At 34.1% G+C, this 17,500-nt stretch overlaps 1 protein-coding gene across 1 annotated transcript in view; it reads right to left on the bottom strand.

The window, feature by feature from the left end:
- LOC145303470 (metabotropic glutamate receptor 8-like) overlaps positions 1 to 17,500 on the bottom strand; it is a 179,619-nt gene that overhangs the window by 285 nt on the left and 161,834 nt on the right. The window contains exon 3 of the mRNA XM_080144860.1: positions 1 to 817. This exon is cut by the window's left edge and continues 285 nt beyond it. Coding sequence (XP_080000986.1) covers positions 179 to 817 — 639 coding nt within the window. The 3' untranslated portion in view covers positions 1 to 178. The remainder of the gene's footprint in view (positions 818 to 17,500) is intronic.

The raw sequence follows: 17,500 nt of genomic DNA, 5'->3' as shown, positions 1-17,500 counted from the left end.
GCACAAAATAAACTTAAGCACATACAACCATTCTTATACTTTCACGCACACAACATTTCATAACGGAGTAAAAATCCAAACATATATCCTAAAGGTTTGGATACTCCTATTTTTTCTGTGCATTATCAGTGCTTATCTTTCGTCGTATATTTTTGCAACTTTTAACTGGCGTCAGCATTCACGTTGCCTTTAGATTAGAATCGCTTTTACAAAGCGGCACAGTGTTTAGAGCAACGTCCAGACTTTGTTGGTTCAGGTTATTGCAAGATTGAGACTGGGCCAGGGGCGCCCCAACTGAACCAGACAGTCCGCCCGAGGCGCCCGCCCGCTTTTGGCCAGCCGAATGCAAATCGAGATTGTCTGACGCAATAGACCGAATCACCCGGAAGAGTTCCTGCTCCTGCAGCAGGTTTTTCCGGTATTCGCTGCGGTACTTGTAGAGAGCGCACAGTTTGGTGAGAAACAGGCAGATCAGGTTGACGGTGGCGTTGATGATGAGGGCAGACGACATGACCAGCACCTTGTGGTAGGCACGCGACGTGATGAAATAAGTTGGCAAGAAGCTTAACCAAATGAGAATTGTTGTATCAACGCAGAAGGCGATGTAGCGAGACTCGTTGAAGTTGTCCGGTAATTTGCGGCTTCGAAATGCGTAGTAAGCACAAATCATGACCAGAATAAGGTTGAAAGAAAGCGGCAAGATCAGGCCTTCGGGTGACATGTGACAGTACATCTCGACAAATTTCTCGGTACGTACAGGCATGCCAAGCTTAACTGCAGGTGGGGATGTGAGGGTTACAATCAGCAAGAGCACAACCTGCAACGAAAAACGAATAAATTGTATTCATTTATTTTTTTTTAACAAAACAAGAAAAAACAAAAAACAAAAAAAACAAAACAAAAACGAAACAAAACTAAAAATAAATATAACTTCATATGCAAAAACAACTAATAAAGTAATACTTTTTTCTAAATGTTTGGGATCAATAATTATTACCTTAATTGATCTTTTTCGATCTATTGCCCTTACCGTTGCTATTTGTTTTTTGGTCATGTTTCTATCGATATAGCTCGACTTTATTCAGGAGTATTCTTCATTTACAGCGATGGTCCCCCTCCCTCTTCTCTCCCCCTCTATCTTTACACGCACACACACACACACACACACACACACACACACACACACACACACACACACACACACACACACACACACACATCCTTCAAACACGGTAGTGTGTGAATATATGGTTTAGTGGCAGTTTTAGTTATTTAGAACTGCTTTAAAGCTTCACCGCTCACTCATTTTCTGACCAAATTTCAAACAATTATTAGAGTTTATAGATCACCTTCTCAGCTATATTGTGAAAATTTGTTTTCAATTTTGGTTCAGTAAAACAAAAGTTATGATGAATTTACTGGTGTTCAAAATCATACAAAAATGTAAGGAGGTGAGAGATATTTTTTATGACTGGTTTTTATAGCAACCACTTTGCCTCAGCGACTACTGTTGCTACCAATTCCCCGCTCTCGCGAAAAGAGAAGTAACAAGTGAAACAGAGAGAATGAAATAATAAAAGGGAGATAATTGGGGGATTTTATTGAAAGCAGACGAGTGCCGTTCATTATTATTACATATGTGTATGTTATGTTTATGGGAGAAAAAAAAAACAAACAAAAAAAAGACTGAAATTAAACAACGAGCAAGTGAATTTACTGGACGCCTGGAAAAATCATGGATTACAATAAAAAAAATGCGAGCATGAATAGTAATATAGCGAATATGGAAAAGTAAAGTAAAAGATGTTGTTAAAACTGGAAAAGAAAAGGACAAGATATTTTAGTAAAATATATAATAAATTTATAACTTAAAATGTTGCAGCATTAAGAAGTATTTTAAAATTCAATTTATAACATTATATAATAAATTCTTGATGCTGCAATATTTTAAGTTATAAGTTTATATATATATATATATATATATATATATATATATATATGTTGTTTAAACAGTTACATTAAATTTAGCTTAAATTTGCAGTTTTTGAAAAAATTACAAGTGCAGACTTTTTTTTTTGCCGGCACTTTATATATATAGCAAGCCACCCGGCGTTACTCGGTCGTAAAATACGCTTAAATTGGATATTTTAATTCATGCAGGTTTCCTATTTATTATTCAAAGTCAATTCTCCATTGGTTATTATATCTAATATATAGTAGTGATTTCAAGTGTTCTTTTTATATGACTTGTGTGCTATGAGCTAGAATCGAAACCAAAACATTTAGCTTTCTAGCAGTATTCACTACCATCTCAGCTAACGACACATGTATATCAAAACTTGATAAATCAATGCAGTTAAACGTAAAAAAATATTTTTGCGCATGCGTAGAGAATACATATTACGTCAAACTACGCTTGTCAATTTCCAATGTTTCAATTTTAAGTGCTTTACAGCTAATTTTCTGGCTAAAATCCAAACCGATGTTGTTCCACAGTTCAGAATACCCCATATATCCCATATAACAAATTGCAAGTCTATCAGATCAGATATAAAGATTTATTCTAAATGCAGCTCCAAATGCCATGCAATTATGCACAATGTGGAAAACATGCACGAAAAGACCTGCGCGTTAAAAATTAAATGAAACTAATCATCCAATAAGAAAACAGAAAAAAGAACCGAACAGTGAATTAATAAAAGTTTGTTTTTAAAGTAATATGTAAATTAGCTATCCTTTTTTGAAGTCACTGATATCTTCAGAATTAAGTATATAAATGGTGGTATTTACTTTTAGAATAAATGTCAGTCCGATACTCAATTTTATATATGTAGGTATACATGCATTATGGCCCGTGAGTCCTGGCGTCTATTGGTTATTTGGGCTAAAGCTGCGCCTTATTTTTTGTATGCGCGTTAAACATTCAATTTACGTCATTACCATATTTTTTTAATTGTAGAAATTAAATAGTTTGCTGTATCTTATTTGCTGGCTTCCCCATGAGGGCTGTGAGACACAAGGTCGATTTTTAATGTACGGAAAGTCCAGCTATCTCAAAAAGATTGGGACAAAAATAAGAATTATCTCAGTCTAGAAGGATTTCTCCTTCATTGACAAAGGACAGAAAAGATGAAGTGTTGTATCAAAACAGATACTACAATTTTATCCAAAAAGTGCCTCTTGTTGTGGTCGCTAACTTTCTGGGAACTTCTAACTTAATCCAAGTATAATTATGTTAGTACACGTTTTTATACTATTAAATGCTTTTTTTTTTTTTTACTAATGTTATCTCTTATCAAGACTAAAAAATACTCAATGATAAATGCTTATGAGATAGATTATCAATTGAATGATGAAAACTGTTATGAGAGGATTGGAAATGAAGTGAATGAACAAATTTTGATGACTTACGAGGATTGTTTATGACAAGCATTTGTTGACACTGGAATTTAAGAGGACCATATTGTAACCTTCAGGGAAACAGTCCGTGGTAATGTTACATAGATTATAAGTTCTTGAGAAAAATTCTGTTCATGGAAAGTCGTTTGAAGTTAGGGACACGGAGGAAAAAAGAAAAGCTATTGGCAGTTGTGGTAGAAAGCGAGTTCTTGTTGTGAATATCTTATAAGATGGACCAGCTGAACATCTTTCATGGAAATAACGGTAGAGTAGAAAACGACTAATAATGTATGGATCCTTTGTGAAAATAAGGGGCTGTAGAGAAGTGATAATCCCCACTAATCGGTCATGTCTCTGATAGTATAAATGCAGCACTCTCCTTAGATAGTAATGCCCAAATACATGTGTTTGGTGACTTTAATGTCCACCGTAAAAATTGGCTTGGTTTCTCAGGTTGCACAGATGCAGCTGGACGCTCTACTTATAGCTCCTCAGCTCGTACCCTCACACAAACAGGCGTGTTCCCAACCCGCCTCCCATATCATGAACACCAACAGACTTCACTTCTAGACCTATGCTTACCACAATACCCAAGGATTGTGTGACTAATACTTACAGTCCACTTGGAAACGCAGACTACCTAGTGGTATCAGTGGACATCACACTTAAATTCCAACCCTAAGGTAAGGAATCATTGCTCAAAACGACAAAGTACTACAAAAGACATGACGGAGAAATCATCAGAGAACACATCAGAAATGTCCCATGGACAAGTATCTTCTCTCTTCCTGCTGAACATTGTGCCAATGAGACAACTGAATTGTGCAAAGCGAGCATTGAAGCACGTGTTCCCACGTGGACGTATTATATCAAGCACCACTCACCCTCGTGGTTCACTACAGATTATCCAGCTGTCATTGCACAAAAACAATAGGCATTCCGCCGGTTTGTATGTCATAAATCAAATACAAATAGGCAAATATTTATAAATGCTAGAAATCATTGTAAGTGAGAAATAGCTACAGCCAAAAGAAGGTATGCTGAAATAACCAGGAAACGCATAGATAAGAACTCGCAATTTCTGGAAAATCTATAATAGTGTTGTTAATAAAAAGCAATCAGTAATTCCCCCACTCTCCAACAACCAGAAGGTCGCATGCACGGCAACCGATAAGACAAAATTACTTGCTTGGCGATACGTCATACTCCACCTTAGAGCCAACAAACAACTCCCTCTCAAATTTCCCTATGCGGACTGAAACCACACTAGATGATCTGAAAATCACCCCTTCTCATGTCCGTCATATCATAAAAAACTTATACATTTCCAATGCGTGTGAGTCTGATCACATCCTTGCTATACTAATTAAGAAATGTTCAGCTGAGCTAATCCTTGTACTTTCGAAGCTCTACAATAAATGCCTCCTGAATCTTGCTTCTGTTAATTAATTAATCAAGCAGTAGTCAACCACCTCGCAAAAACTAATCTCTCTAACAAACAGTATGTATATAGGCAATGTCGTTCTACTGCAACTATTTAACAGTCATTTCTGTATACCATGCACTGGATAAGGCGAGCTAAGCCAGGGTTGTAGCCCTTGATATATACCAGGCCTTTTACAAAGTATGGCGCGAAGGGCTGCTAATGAAAATTAAATCGTACAGAATAACTGAATGTATACTTAATATAATTAGAACGTTCTTAGACAATAGGACCATCCAGTTGTCATTGATGAACGTTCATTTAAGCAAAATGACATTAATGCGGTAGTGCCTCAGGTGTCGATCCTTGAAGGATTATTATTACTGATATTCATTAACAACCTCCCTGATAATATTGTGTCCGAAATGGGTATATTTGCTGATGATACAACGCTATAACATGCACAAGGAAAGAGCAGATGTACATAAATCTAAGACAATGGCAGAAGCGTTAGAAAATGACCCCAAACCATAGTGGAATTGAAACGTAAGTGGATGCTAATAAGACGAAGCTGCTATCCTTTAACAATTACAAGACGCATCTCTAACCACCGATATCCATGACAAATAACACCCTACCTGAGAATTCTTCCTTCAACTCCTTGGCCTAACATTAATAAGCAATATGAACTAGAACAAATAGATTGAGGACATTGCGAAGGATCATGCAAGGAAGGCGGGTGTCTTCTATCGTACTAGAAGACTATCTACAAGGCTACCATTCGTCCACGCATGGAGTATTGTTGCCACACCTGGGCTGCTGCATCTACCACTAGTCTCTCTCTCTTGGGTAATGTCCAAAAAATTCTCCAATCTAATAGATCTACTTTGTCAACTAAGCTCCAACGCCTGTCTCATCGCCGCGATGTTGCATACCTGTGCCTGTTTTACAAGTATTTTAATGGAATGTGCTCTGATAAACTCGTTGCACTTGTGCCCTCTCGACGTGCATACTCCCTTTGCAACAAAATCACACCCCTTCACAATTAAAGTCCCTAAAGGCCAGAAAGCTTTCTACTCTAATAGTTTTTTTCCTCGAACAGCTAGACTTTGGAATTCCCTTCCATGCTACCTACTTCTCTGGCTGTACTGATATGCAGAAATTTAAATTTAACGTAAACCAACATCTTGATAATCTTTCATAGGCATATACTAGCCCCTGTCGATATGCCTTATTAGGAGTGAACATAAGTAAAAAAAAAAAACCCAAAAAACAAAACAACTAGATTGTGATATCAATTTTAGTCTCAAAGCAAGAAAAGCACTTTGCGTGATATCTAGCCACATGTGGCATGACAATAGTTCTCGCTTTGGGGACGTATATGCCTCTTATATAAGCAGCGGGTTTCATCGCAAATCAGGCGTGGTAGAAAAAAGTTCTTTCTGTGAATGTCTCGCAAAGAGTTGAAACTCAGTTGAACACTTTCTATAGAAATAAAAATGAGGTAGAGAATTAGTAGCAACGCTTCTTTTGTGCAAAACGGATGTTGAGAGATCCCCCGCCCACTAGATTGTGAAGTCGATTTTGTACACTTTCAAGACAAGAAAGAGTTCTATATGCGACACCTTTCAGATTCGGCAGCTGTATTTTTGAGCGGTAGAATATCTTTTTAGTCTGTTTTTATACTTTTAAATAAAAATCTTTGATGTAAGGTGAAGACCATGCTGTGAGGTATATGTATACATATAGTCTTTCTTATTTCTTACATAATATAATACCACAAGTCGAACCTTGCGTTGGCTGTTTATATGTAAAGCACTAAATATATCTCAAACCACTTGAAAGCTGAAATATTACAGCTTGCCTTTTTTATCGACTACCTACCAGAATATGTAGCTGGATTGACTCACAAGTTAGACATGTCGGTAAATAATGGCTAGATATTGTTTGAAGCCGACGATGCAAACATTACATCCGATTGTGAGAAATGGGCGTGCGATGATCGAATTCCGAGGTCAACTTCCTTTCAAGTATAATAGACTTTCTTTTCGAGGTTAAGTAATGCGATAAAATTCCACAGAGAAAACGATAAAAGTCAAAAACCTCTTTAATAAGGTTGTTATTTTACGTTGAAAGTTTCGCTTTGAAAGATAATCAGCGCATGGATAAAAATGGAAGCTTTCCACACAGTACATATTTAAAGTTTTGTTTCGACAAACACTTTTTATCACTATTATTGTTACTCGCTTGGGATCTCACACTAATCTTAATTGTAGTATTCCCAGGATATATTCTTATTTTGAGTGTTATTTTTGTCATCAGCTAGAATCGAAACCAAAACATTTAGCGTTACCGTTTGAGTGATTAAATGATTAAGGGAGGTGGAATTTGACCAACACTGCTGGGGAGCCATGATTTAATTTACTGTTTTGTTTTTAAATCCGCGTGTCTCATGATGATCCCTTAAATTAACATCAGGACTATTGTGAATTCGAGAGAACAAGTTGATGCAGTGATGGCAGATTATTAAATAACTTACCGACTAAATAGTTTTCCAACGAATATTAGACAAATATAAAAAATAATTCTTTTATATGGTTTTAAAGGATAAAAAACTTTCGAGACAATATATATATATATATATATATATATATATATATATATATATATATATATAGAGAGAGAGAGAGAGAGAGAGAGAGAGAGAGAGAAAGAGAGATAGATAGATAGATAGATTTCCCCAAAACCTCTGGCCTTGATCGAGGGGAGACAAAACCTGCTGCTATTGTTTCAAATGATCTGAAAGAACAACGAAGGGAGACTTGATTCCAAATATTTCTGTTATGTCATATCTCCCATCTTTTGAAAATAGGGTACGATTATGAATATCTCCAGTATCAAATAATCTTTATACACTTTGAAATTTACTTTTCGTATAAAAACCAAAGAGAGGAGATATAAAATATGAGAAATATTTGGAATCAAGCCTCCCCTTGCAGTTATTTTAGATCATTTGAAACCATAGCAGCAAGTTTTAGCCTCCTCTCTGTCAAGGCCAGAAAGTTTGGGGAAATATTAGATATTTTGTAATTCATATGCAAAACTGGAAAAACAAATGACTATGATTGAAATATTTTATGGCTGTAAAAAAATGCCAAAAATAGGCTCTGGGTTATGGATGATCCCTTTTCATGTGCGACCTTAAAAGCAAATGCTATATAGTCCACAACACACATTTCATTAGCTTTCCAATGAGTATTAATTTGTAAAATTCTGATCAATAATCGCTGAGATTTCAAACTTAAAATATTGCCAAAAAGGGTGGTATATATATATATATATATATATATATATATATATATATATATATATATATACTCCACACACACATATATATATAGTAAGTTATAAAATATATATCGCAATTAAGCTATACAGAATATTCAATAGCTTAATGGCCATATACATTTTATATCTTACTACCTAGCTCTACCTATGTATTGAGCACTGCTGAAGTAAATACTTAAAGTTTACGCATAAATTTATACTTTCGTATATTAATTTATGTGATTAAATGAAGTATATATATATATATATATATATATATATATATATATATATATATATATATATATATATATATAGAACCAGATATGAGCATTTCAATATTCAATTTGGCTACTAGTATATATATATATATATATATATATATATATATATATATATATATATATATATATACACTAGTAGCCAAATTGAATATTGAAATGCTCATATCTGGTTCTAGCGGACGAAACTTCATGAAAATTTGCAGGCTTTTTGAAGGTTATAATACTATTCTATGATTAAAATTTTGTGACAATTGGTAAAATAGAACCTATATTTTCAAACCATAAAATACGCTCAAATTTGCCTACATTTGTATATATAGTGTTATGGCAAGCCAGCTTTTGCTTTTCTGCTTTGGAATGAATTTTGCTTAGTTCTATTTTGCTTGGGGTTTCTCCTCTGCGGCTTTGCCAGGCACTAAGATATATATATATATATATATATATATATATATATATATATATATATATATATATATATATATAAATATATATATATATATATTTTATAAATTACTATATATATATAAATATATATATATTTTTTATATATATAAATATATATATAAATATATATATATATTTTATAAATTACTATATATATATATATATATATATATATATATAACTACTTCATTTAATCACATAAATTAATATACGAAAGTATAAATTTATGCGTAAACTTTAAGTATTTATTTCAACAGTGCTCAATACGAAGTTAGAGCTAGGTGGTTATATATATATAGATAGATAGATAGATATTGAACCACTGCGCGCGCGCTCGTGTGTGTGTGTGTGAGTTTTTTCTGTATTTAGAGGGACGGGCATGATTTTCACTAATTGTGATATATTTCCAAATTACAAGTGAAAAGGCAAGTTGATTTTTTCTTTATCGTGACATTAAAAAGATAAATCAATTTGTTTCGAAATGACCAAAATGTTAATGTTTATCTATCTATACAAATAAACGAGAAAGATTTTGTTTTATGTTTACAACAACGTTATGAATTAAATGTTTATTATTTTAAATTAATGTTTTAGCATTTCAAAGAACGAAATTGACGAAGCGATACCGATCTAACAGAGTAAACTTGTATATATGTTCACACACGCGCGCACACACACACACGCACACATACACACACACACACATATATATATGTGTGTGTGTGTGTGTGTGTACATAAAGTTGGGTATGTTAATATATTTTTATGCACAGAATACGATCTATACTTCTATAAATTTGGGGTTATTTTGTGTATTGATATTCATATTAAAAACCTTTTTTTTTCTATTTATTTAGGTAATGATTTGCTTTCCACGAAAGCAAATTTGACACAAGGTCGTTTTTAATGTTTTGTATGTGGGGGGGGGGGACCAGCTGCTCTAAAACAAGGGCAAAAAGGAGGCACTCTGGCAGTATCCAAAATAGTAATTGTCTCAGTATGAAGGGTTTTCCCTACATTGAACAAGGATCAATTAACTTAATATAAGTGACGCATCAGAACAGATACTACACTTTGAGATATTTAATCTTTTATTCAGGCAAAAATTAACATGAACAAAAAACTTAGGCACAAGGCCAACTCAAAAGGGGGAAAGTAGGGGGTCGTTGGTCATCCTTGTCACTACTACACTTTGATCCTGACCCGAAGGCCAAGACTGATAGGAAAAAAAACAAGCTTTTTTGTTTTCTATTTATTTAAAAAGAAAATACAACTTTGTTATGTATGAATCGTGGAATTGCATTTATCTGCAAAATATCTAGATGATTTTCATATTCTTTTTAAAATTTTATCAGGGGGGGAAAAAAGGAAAGAACTAAGGTATTGAAAGCGGGTTGGAGGAAAACGGAAAGGAGTGGAAATATTTGGAGAGGAAAAGAAGGGAGTCAGTGGTCACTGACTCAGCCTCGCGTCAACACAAGAGTTTAGGCTTTGGTGTATCATTTTTTTTTATTCCAAGCTGGTGAAAGCACTGTATTGGTGTCAGGTTTTCACACTCAGAGAACCTGCGTATCTAAATAAATAAATATGAATATGTCTAAGATTGCTAATCCCATGTCATACGCACACAGATATAAACCTCACAACGTATATACACCTACGAGACGATTTAGTTTATATAGGTAGTTAAACTACATACACACCTACACACATACATACACTAAGGCCAGCCTAGTCTATTAGAGATTTGTAATAGATTTCTGATTTTCATTTCACTAATATTATAATATCGTTCCTTCTAAAACGTATTCAGTATAATGTATGTGCGACTAAATCTCTACATATTTATTTATGCATAAATATATATCCTTACGAATTTTATAATTTACAATTTTCATTATTCAATAACTATTTTTTCAGTTTCTATTTAGTTTTTAACCTGTTTTTCTATTATTCTTTTACTGTTCCTTCTGTATTTAAAATGATTTTATTTTCTACTGGGTATAAGTTGTAATTAACGTTTTGATAATTCAATTTGCTATTTGAAGTTTATAATGTGTTCTAATATATTTAAAAATGCAGAGACTACATGTGTCATTTATGTTTCGATTTAAGCAAATTACACTAAATTTTATCGTAGCTTAGTTATAATCAATTTATGCTATATTATCTGCGCACACCGAACCATTGAACATACACATAGAATAATTGCACACTGCGCGTATCAAATAATATAGCTTTTATACGTAAAATAGAATATATACAACGCGTATTGTTAGAAGTAGAAGGTAAAATTTAAGTGAAATTAATTCGATGGCACTGTTCTAAAGAAAAGCATTATTTTTAAAAGTTAAGATTAAAATTAGAGGACCCCCCAAAATTCCATGTATGTATTGGATAACTAAAATGCACAAAAAATTAGTTAGTGCCGGGTTTATTATTGCATCAAAGATGTGCATCACCAAACCTTTAAGGAAAGCTATATATAAAATGTTTAAATTAATAATAAATCAAATAAATAATTTGCGCCAAAAAAAAAAAAAGAAGGAAATTCTATAGTAATATACATTTTTTTCACAAAGGAGTCATCACTTATCAAGGCCCGGAAACCACGAGGATAAGGTTTAATGAGTGTACAGTGGTTAAGGGGAACATGTAGTCATATTAAGAAGTGGAAATTTGGTAAACTGGATTACTTAAGGGGATGGCTCATCAACAATTTGTTCACGTTGGACTTGAAGACAACCATATTGCAGTCAGTTGGAAAGCAGAAAAACGGAAGAAAATTCCACAAGCGCGCAGTTCTAAGAAAGAAGCCTTGTTCATGGGATCTACGTTTAGGTGTAGGCAGGCACAGATAAAGAATGGGGGAAATTATTGATAATGATTTCAGATAAACGAGTGTTTTGCGTGAAAGTCAGGACAAGGGGGACCATAGATTGCAGCTCAGATGAGCACTTGCCATGAAAATAATGATAAAGCAGAGACAGACCCACAGCGTCTCGTCTGTGAGACAGGTTGTAGGGAAAAGAAAAGGCATCTCCCAACAGGCTACGAATTCTATTTTGCACCCTGTCAAGGCAGGATAAACTATCAGTTCCTGCCAAGACGTGGCAGCAGTACACTATCCTTGGACGTACTTGACTCTTATACAGATAGAGAATTGCATCAGCAGTGAGATGCCTACTGGAGCAGTAGAACGATCTCATCATTTTCCCAGCAGCCCTGGCAACGGATTTGATGTACGTGTTCCATCTTAGATCAGGAGTAAAGGTATGACCTAGAAGTTTATCAAAACATGGAGCTTCCTCACGACAAGAGCCATTTATTTCCATTAATGCGAGACAGGGATCAGGACGTTGATGATGGAAAGATAGAAATTCGGTTTTAGGCGCTTTAAAATTAACCAGCCACTTCTTTCCTCATTGTACCACGTGATCAAGATCAGACGAGAGAGAATCAGAGAGATCTTGGTCGTTTACGACCGTAGCATAAATTTTCGAAAAAAAGCTAAAAGCTAAACCCATAGAAACATTAGTACATTATAAAGAAACTTATATAGAACCTTCAGTACTTTATATAAAAAGCTACCACAAAACGAACTTATTAACGAATTAAATAATACTGGAGATCTAGTTTTTGATGGTTGTAAAGATAAATATGTAGACTTTTCAAAATCTAAAGCCTTTTGATGTAGAAAAAGAAGAGTATGACTAGTTTTTCTCAAAATAGTAAAATACTCATGTCATATTATTAAAGAGAGCTATTTTCAAATAGGAAATAAAATATCATTTCAAGCTATAAGCATTTCAATTGGCATGGATCTTGCGTCTTTTCGAACAAATCTGTATTTACATAGACTAGAATATATATGTCATCATAAATATAAATGATATATCTAACACATAATTAATTATCATGGTTGCAGGAGATTTAATGGCGGCCTTATATGCATAAATGATAACAAAGAATTCGAAAAACAAACCAAAAAAAAAAAAAAAAAAAGACCATTCAATATATCCAAAAGAGTTAGTGTTAAATTGTAAACACAAAGAAACACAAACTACATTTCTGGATTTAGAGGTAAAAATTGAGGATAGGATATTTATTTATAAATTTTTTTTATAAAAGAAACATTTTCCCCTGTCAAATAATGGCACATGACCTATGCATATATTTTACGGCAGTATTATGCCTGAGTTTTTAAGAATAACTCGCGTTACCTTAAAATTAATAGATTTTATACTTCCAGTCTCTAGCTTAGTAAAAAAAAAAATAATTAAACAAAGTGGTGATAAATGTAAAATATTTAAACAGTTACACAAACCATTTATTACTGGGTGTTCTGATGCTTTTAAATCATATCAAGCGAATCAAAGTAGATTAATAGAGGAAATCCAAAACCACACTTGTAATGTATAATGCATCTAAACAATACATATTGGATAAAAAATTCGTGTATATATTATATTTAATTTATATATAGATTTTAAAAACTAATAAGTATACAGATTATACGAGTAATTAAAGATGTAAATACATAAATAAAATAATATTAATAATAAAGAAGAAGATGATAAGTATTTAATGGATTCATCCAAACGCTATAGATACAGCAGCTTTGTAAATCACAAATACTTTCTTTTTGGGGTGGGTGGGTGGAGGTTATGTGGACAAGGACGGATGACACAGGCAAGAAGACATTTTTGATAACATGAATAGATCAGTCTAATGTATCTGGAGCAAAAAAAAAAACAAAAAAAAAACAAACAAAAAAAAAACAACTAGATCCAATACCCGGAACTTTTTTGTTTTTGTGTTTAAGGGAGGTAGTGTTTGATTTACACTGCTGAGAGCTATGATTTGATATACTTTTGTTTTTAAATCCCCGAAACATTGCTTCATGCAACAGATGATCCCTGTAATAACGTTAGGATTTTTTGTGAATGCGTGAAAACAAATTGATTCAGCGATTACAAAAAAATTGATTGACTTACTAGCAAATTTACAAACGAAGAACACTTTTTTAAACATAGTTTTAAAAGTTAAAAATCTCACAATACCACACACACACACACACGCATACACACACACACACACATATATATATCACAGCACTTCTGTATGGCAAAAATCACATAGGCGTACATATATATATATATATATAAAATATATTTTAGTCATCGACATACAGACCTGTTTCGTTGTTTCACAACTCATCAGTGCCCCTAGACTAACACCTCTCCCAAGCCGAGGATCGAACCTAGAACCGTCGTGATGACAGTCGGCAGTCCTACCCCCTGACTACGGAATCGGTGGCCGAAATTAAACTGTCCGAATGCGTATTTAAATAAACATCCGTCCGCTACTCGTAGAGGGCTCAAACGTTTTGTTTGTAAACAAATTGCGAGCTTCGCATTATTTCAGCTAAATTAAGTAGCGAGTAAGATAATTTACGAGAGTGCTCTACCGAAGAGGGGAGCTTTATAAAATATATTTTAGTCATCGACATACAGACCTGTTTCGTTGTTTCACAACTCATCAGTGCCGCTAGACTAACACCTCTCCCAAGCCGAGGATCGAACCTAGAACCGTCGTGATGACAGTCGGCAGTCCTACCCCCTGACTACGGAATCGGTGGCCGAAATTAAACTGTCCGAATGCGTATTTAAATAAACATCCGTCCGCTACTCGTAGAGGGCTCAAACGTTTTGTTTGTAAACAAATTGCGAGCTTCGCATTATTTCAGCTAAATTAAGTAGCGAGTAAGATAATTTACGAGAGTGCTCTACCGAAGAGGGGAGCTTTATAAAATATATATATATATACACACACACACACACACATATATATATGCACGCCTCTGTGATTTTTGCCATACAGAAGTGCTGTGATACAGCGAAACAGTCTGTCTATATAAGCGCCACCTTCTCAGGTTGAGTACTGTTGTTCATAATATCGCCTGCTGACAATTTAGCGTAATGCAAAATCTTTGTAAAGAAACACATAGAATACTGTCAAGTGGTGGTCAAGTTTTATATAAAAACATTATATATAATTTACCAACAACACCTGTCCCGTGGCTTGATGGTTGAAGCATCTGTCCTAGGGTTTGATGGTTGCAGTGATAATAATTATGATTCGATCCCGGGCTTGGGATAGGTCTGGTCTAGGCCTAGCCATATTGGAGAGCTTTGATATAGTGAAAATAGTGATATAGTGCCCATAGGCGACTCTCTGTCTCTGTCTGTCTGTCTCTCTCTCTCTCTCTCTCTCTCTATATATATATATATATGTATATATATACATATATATATATATATATATATATATATATATATATATATATATATATATATATGATCAATGCTAGTTCTGGGATAATTTTATTCTATTGCTATTCACAACAAAGAGCGCTGCCCACTTGCTCTGATACCTAAAAGCGATGCTGTGAAACGTTTCTATGCTATTAATAGATTTATTCTGGGGTTATTTTCGCCCACATATTTACATTGTGAGACTTATATCGCTTGGTTTAAATTAGACAGAGGCAGACAGCAAAACGGAGTCTTTTTCTCATAAACATCATGATCTAAAAATAATATTTTTGCGAAACGAAGTAACAAAAACGTTTATTTCTTTTGATAGTAGAACGTTTATTTCTTTTGATAGTAGAACTTGATAGTGAACTTCTTAATATAATTGACGTTGGCGATTTATCTTCTTTGTTTTTGCTTTCAGCTACTTTGAACTTTTTTTTAAACAGTTTATGCTTGACATGTATCAAATTCGTACTTGCCTCCAAATATATTTTTCACAGTTTGTTGAATTTATATAATCGTGGGAGTACGTTATTGATCTAATAGATACTGTAAGAAGTAATGAATACTATTTTTATCGACACTCGACTGGGAGGTTATGATGATTTAGTGTACAACGACACAGACTGACAACCCAGCTCGTTCCACAAAATAAATTTCACTAATGATGTTGGCAACCTTCACCTAGTTTCCCCGTAAGTACTCGATGTCTTTCTAGAAAGAATTCTGACTAAAAATATACTGGGGAAGCCAATGCCGACAATAGAATCTTCGGATTCATACAATACGATGATGATAAATATGACTCTCGACTGGAAAAATCTTCAATCATCAGTTTCTTTTAGAAAACCAAAGAAACTAAAATATCCAGTGCTGAATACTCCCGCTTACTATAAAACCTTAAACACATTGCTTTCTTTCTCCTTCCACCCTTTCTTTCGAAAACAACAGATGACATAAACTACTTAATGCCTTTTGCATGAAGTGCCACTTGACAAACGACGTACACATTACGAGAGTCTTTCGAGAACTGCTAAACACTACGCCACCATATACGTACTAGAACATTCTCACACACAGATTAATAATACACTTTCTGATTAACAATGCAAACACGCTAACATAAACACATAAACTATTTTACCATTTTTACACTAATAAATACTCGCAGTGCCAGTCGAAAATACATGTCTTCTCAATTCCTTAATAATGCCCGTGGAACTCTCTGAACTTTCGTATTTTTTTAATTCTCCATACTGTATATGAGAATTGTTTAGCTTGGTGCAATATATTATCACCATATTATATTTTAAATTATCTATCGGGTATGTTGTATATTGGAGTTTAAATAGACAAAAATATATTAATTTATTATATACGGCTAAAAGTAAAATTAGTTAATGAATGCAGAATTCAACAAGTCTCAGAACGTTCTAAGCGAAGAAAGAGAAATAGAATATATGTATCATTTCGGCTGTTGCGGTGCGAGTTTGCGTCTAACAGTGAGTGTAAATTGGGTAGGCGTGTAAAAGCGTGTGTATTAGCCTGTTTTGCCACTGAGGATGCTTGTACGAACTTGTGTGCGAGACTATTGTGTATATGTCGAGTCTGTGTTTAGTAGTGCGTCTCTTGTCATGCGTGTGTAATTGTCAAAAACATTTCGACATTCTGTAAGGAACAAAAATATGAAGAAAATTTCAAAACCCCTAACAAAAATTGAGCACCAGACAATTTTATTTCATTCTAACAAAAACACATTTTCATTTTTATTATTTTTACACTTTTTATCGAAAATCGCCCCAGACAAAGCATAAAGCCACGATCCTAGTTGCTGAAATACTAATTCAAGGTAAAAAAACTATCCAACAATAAGTGTTATATGGATAGATTCTGATCTAGAAAACAGCAATTCTTCTCTCTTTGTCAGAAACATCGCTCATGGAATGTGAGAGTTAAAGAACAAAATAAAGAAAGTGAGAAATGCGAGGCTGCTGAAAGTAAACCGAAGGTCCATTTTCTACTTTCCAAAACTTATAAACTCGCGTTCCAATAAATATTTGTTATTGTTCACGAATGAGAACGTGTCTTGTCTTGCCATTTTCAACAGTACTTATCCAAATTCCCGACTAAATTGGGCTGACACCAAATTCTGTCAGACCACACGCTATCCCCGTAAAACCGAACCACATTTAGTTCCGAACCACCTAGGAGACGCCCTTGAGTTACATTACACGATATATTGGGCCACAGCGCCGAAATAGTCGATATGCCGGGAAAAAATCGAAACAACAATTTTGCTTCAAA

The sequence above is a fragment of the Euprymna scolopes genome, chromosome 1, assembly GCF_053919585.1.
Source record: "Euprymna scolopes isolate OS-2025 chromosome 1, ASM5391958v1, whole genome shotgun sequence".
NCBI classification, from domain to species: domain Eukaryota; kingdom Metazoa; phylum Mollusca; class Cephalopoda; order Sepiida; family Sepiolidae; genus Euprymna; species Euprymna scolopes.
Note: the sequence above shows the minus strand (reverse complement) of the source record. Positions and strands in the feature narration are given on the sequence as shown.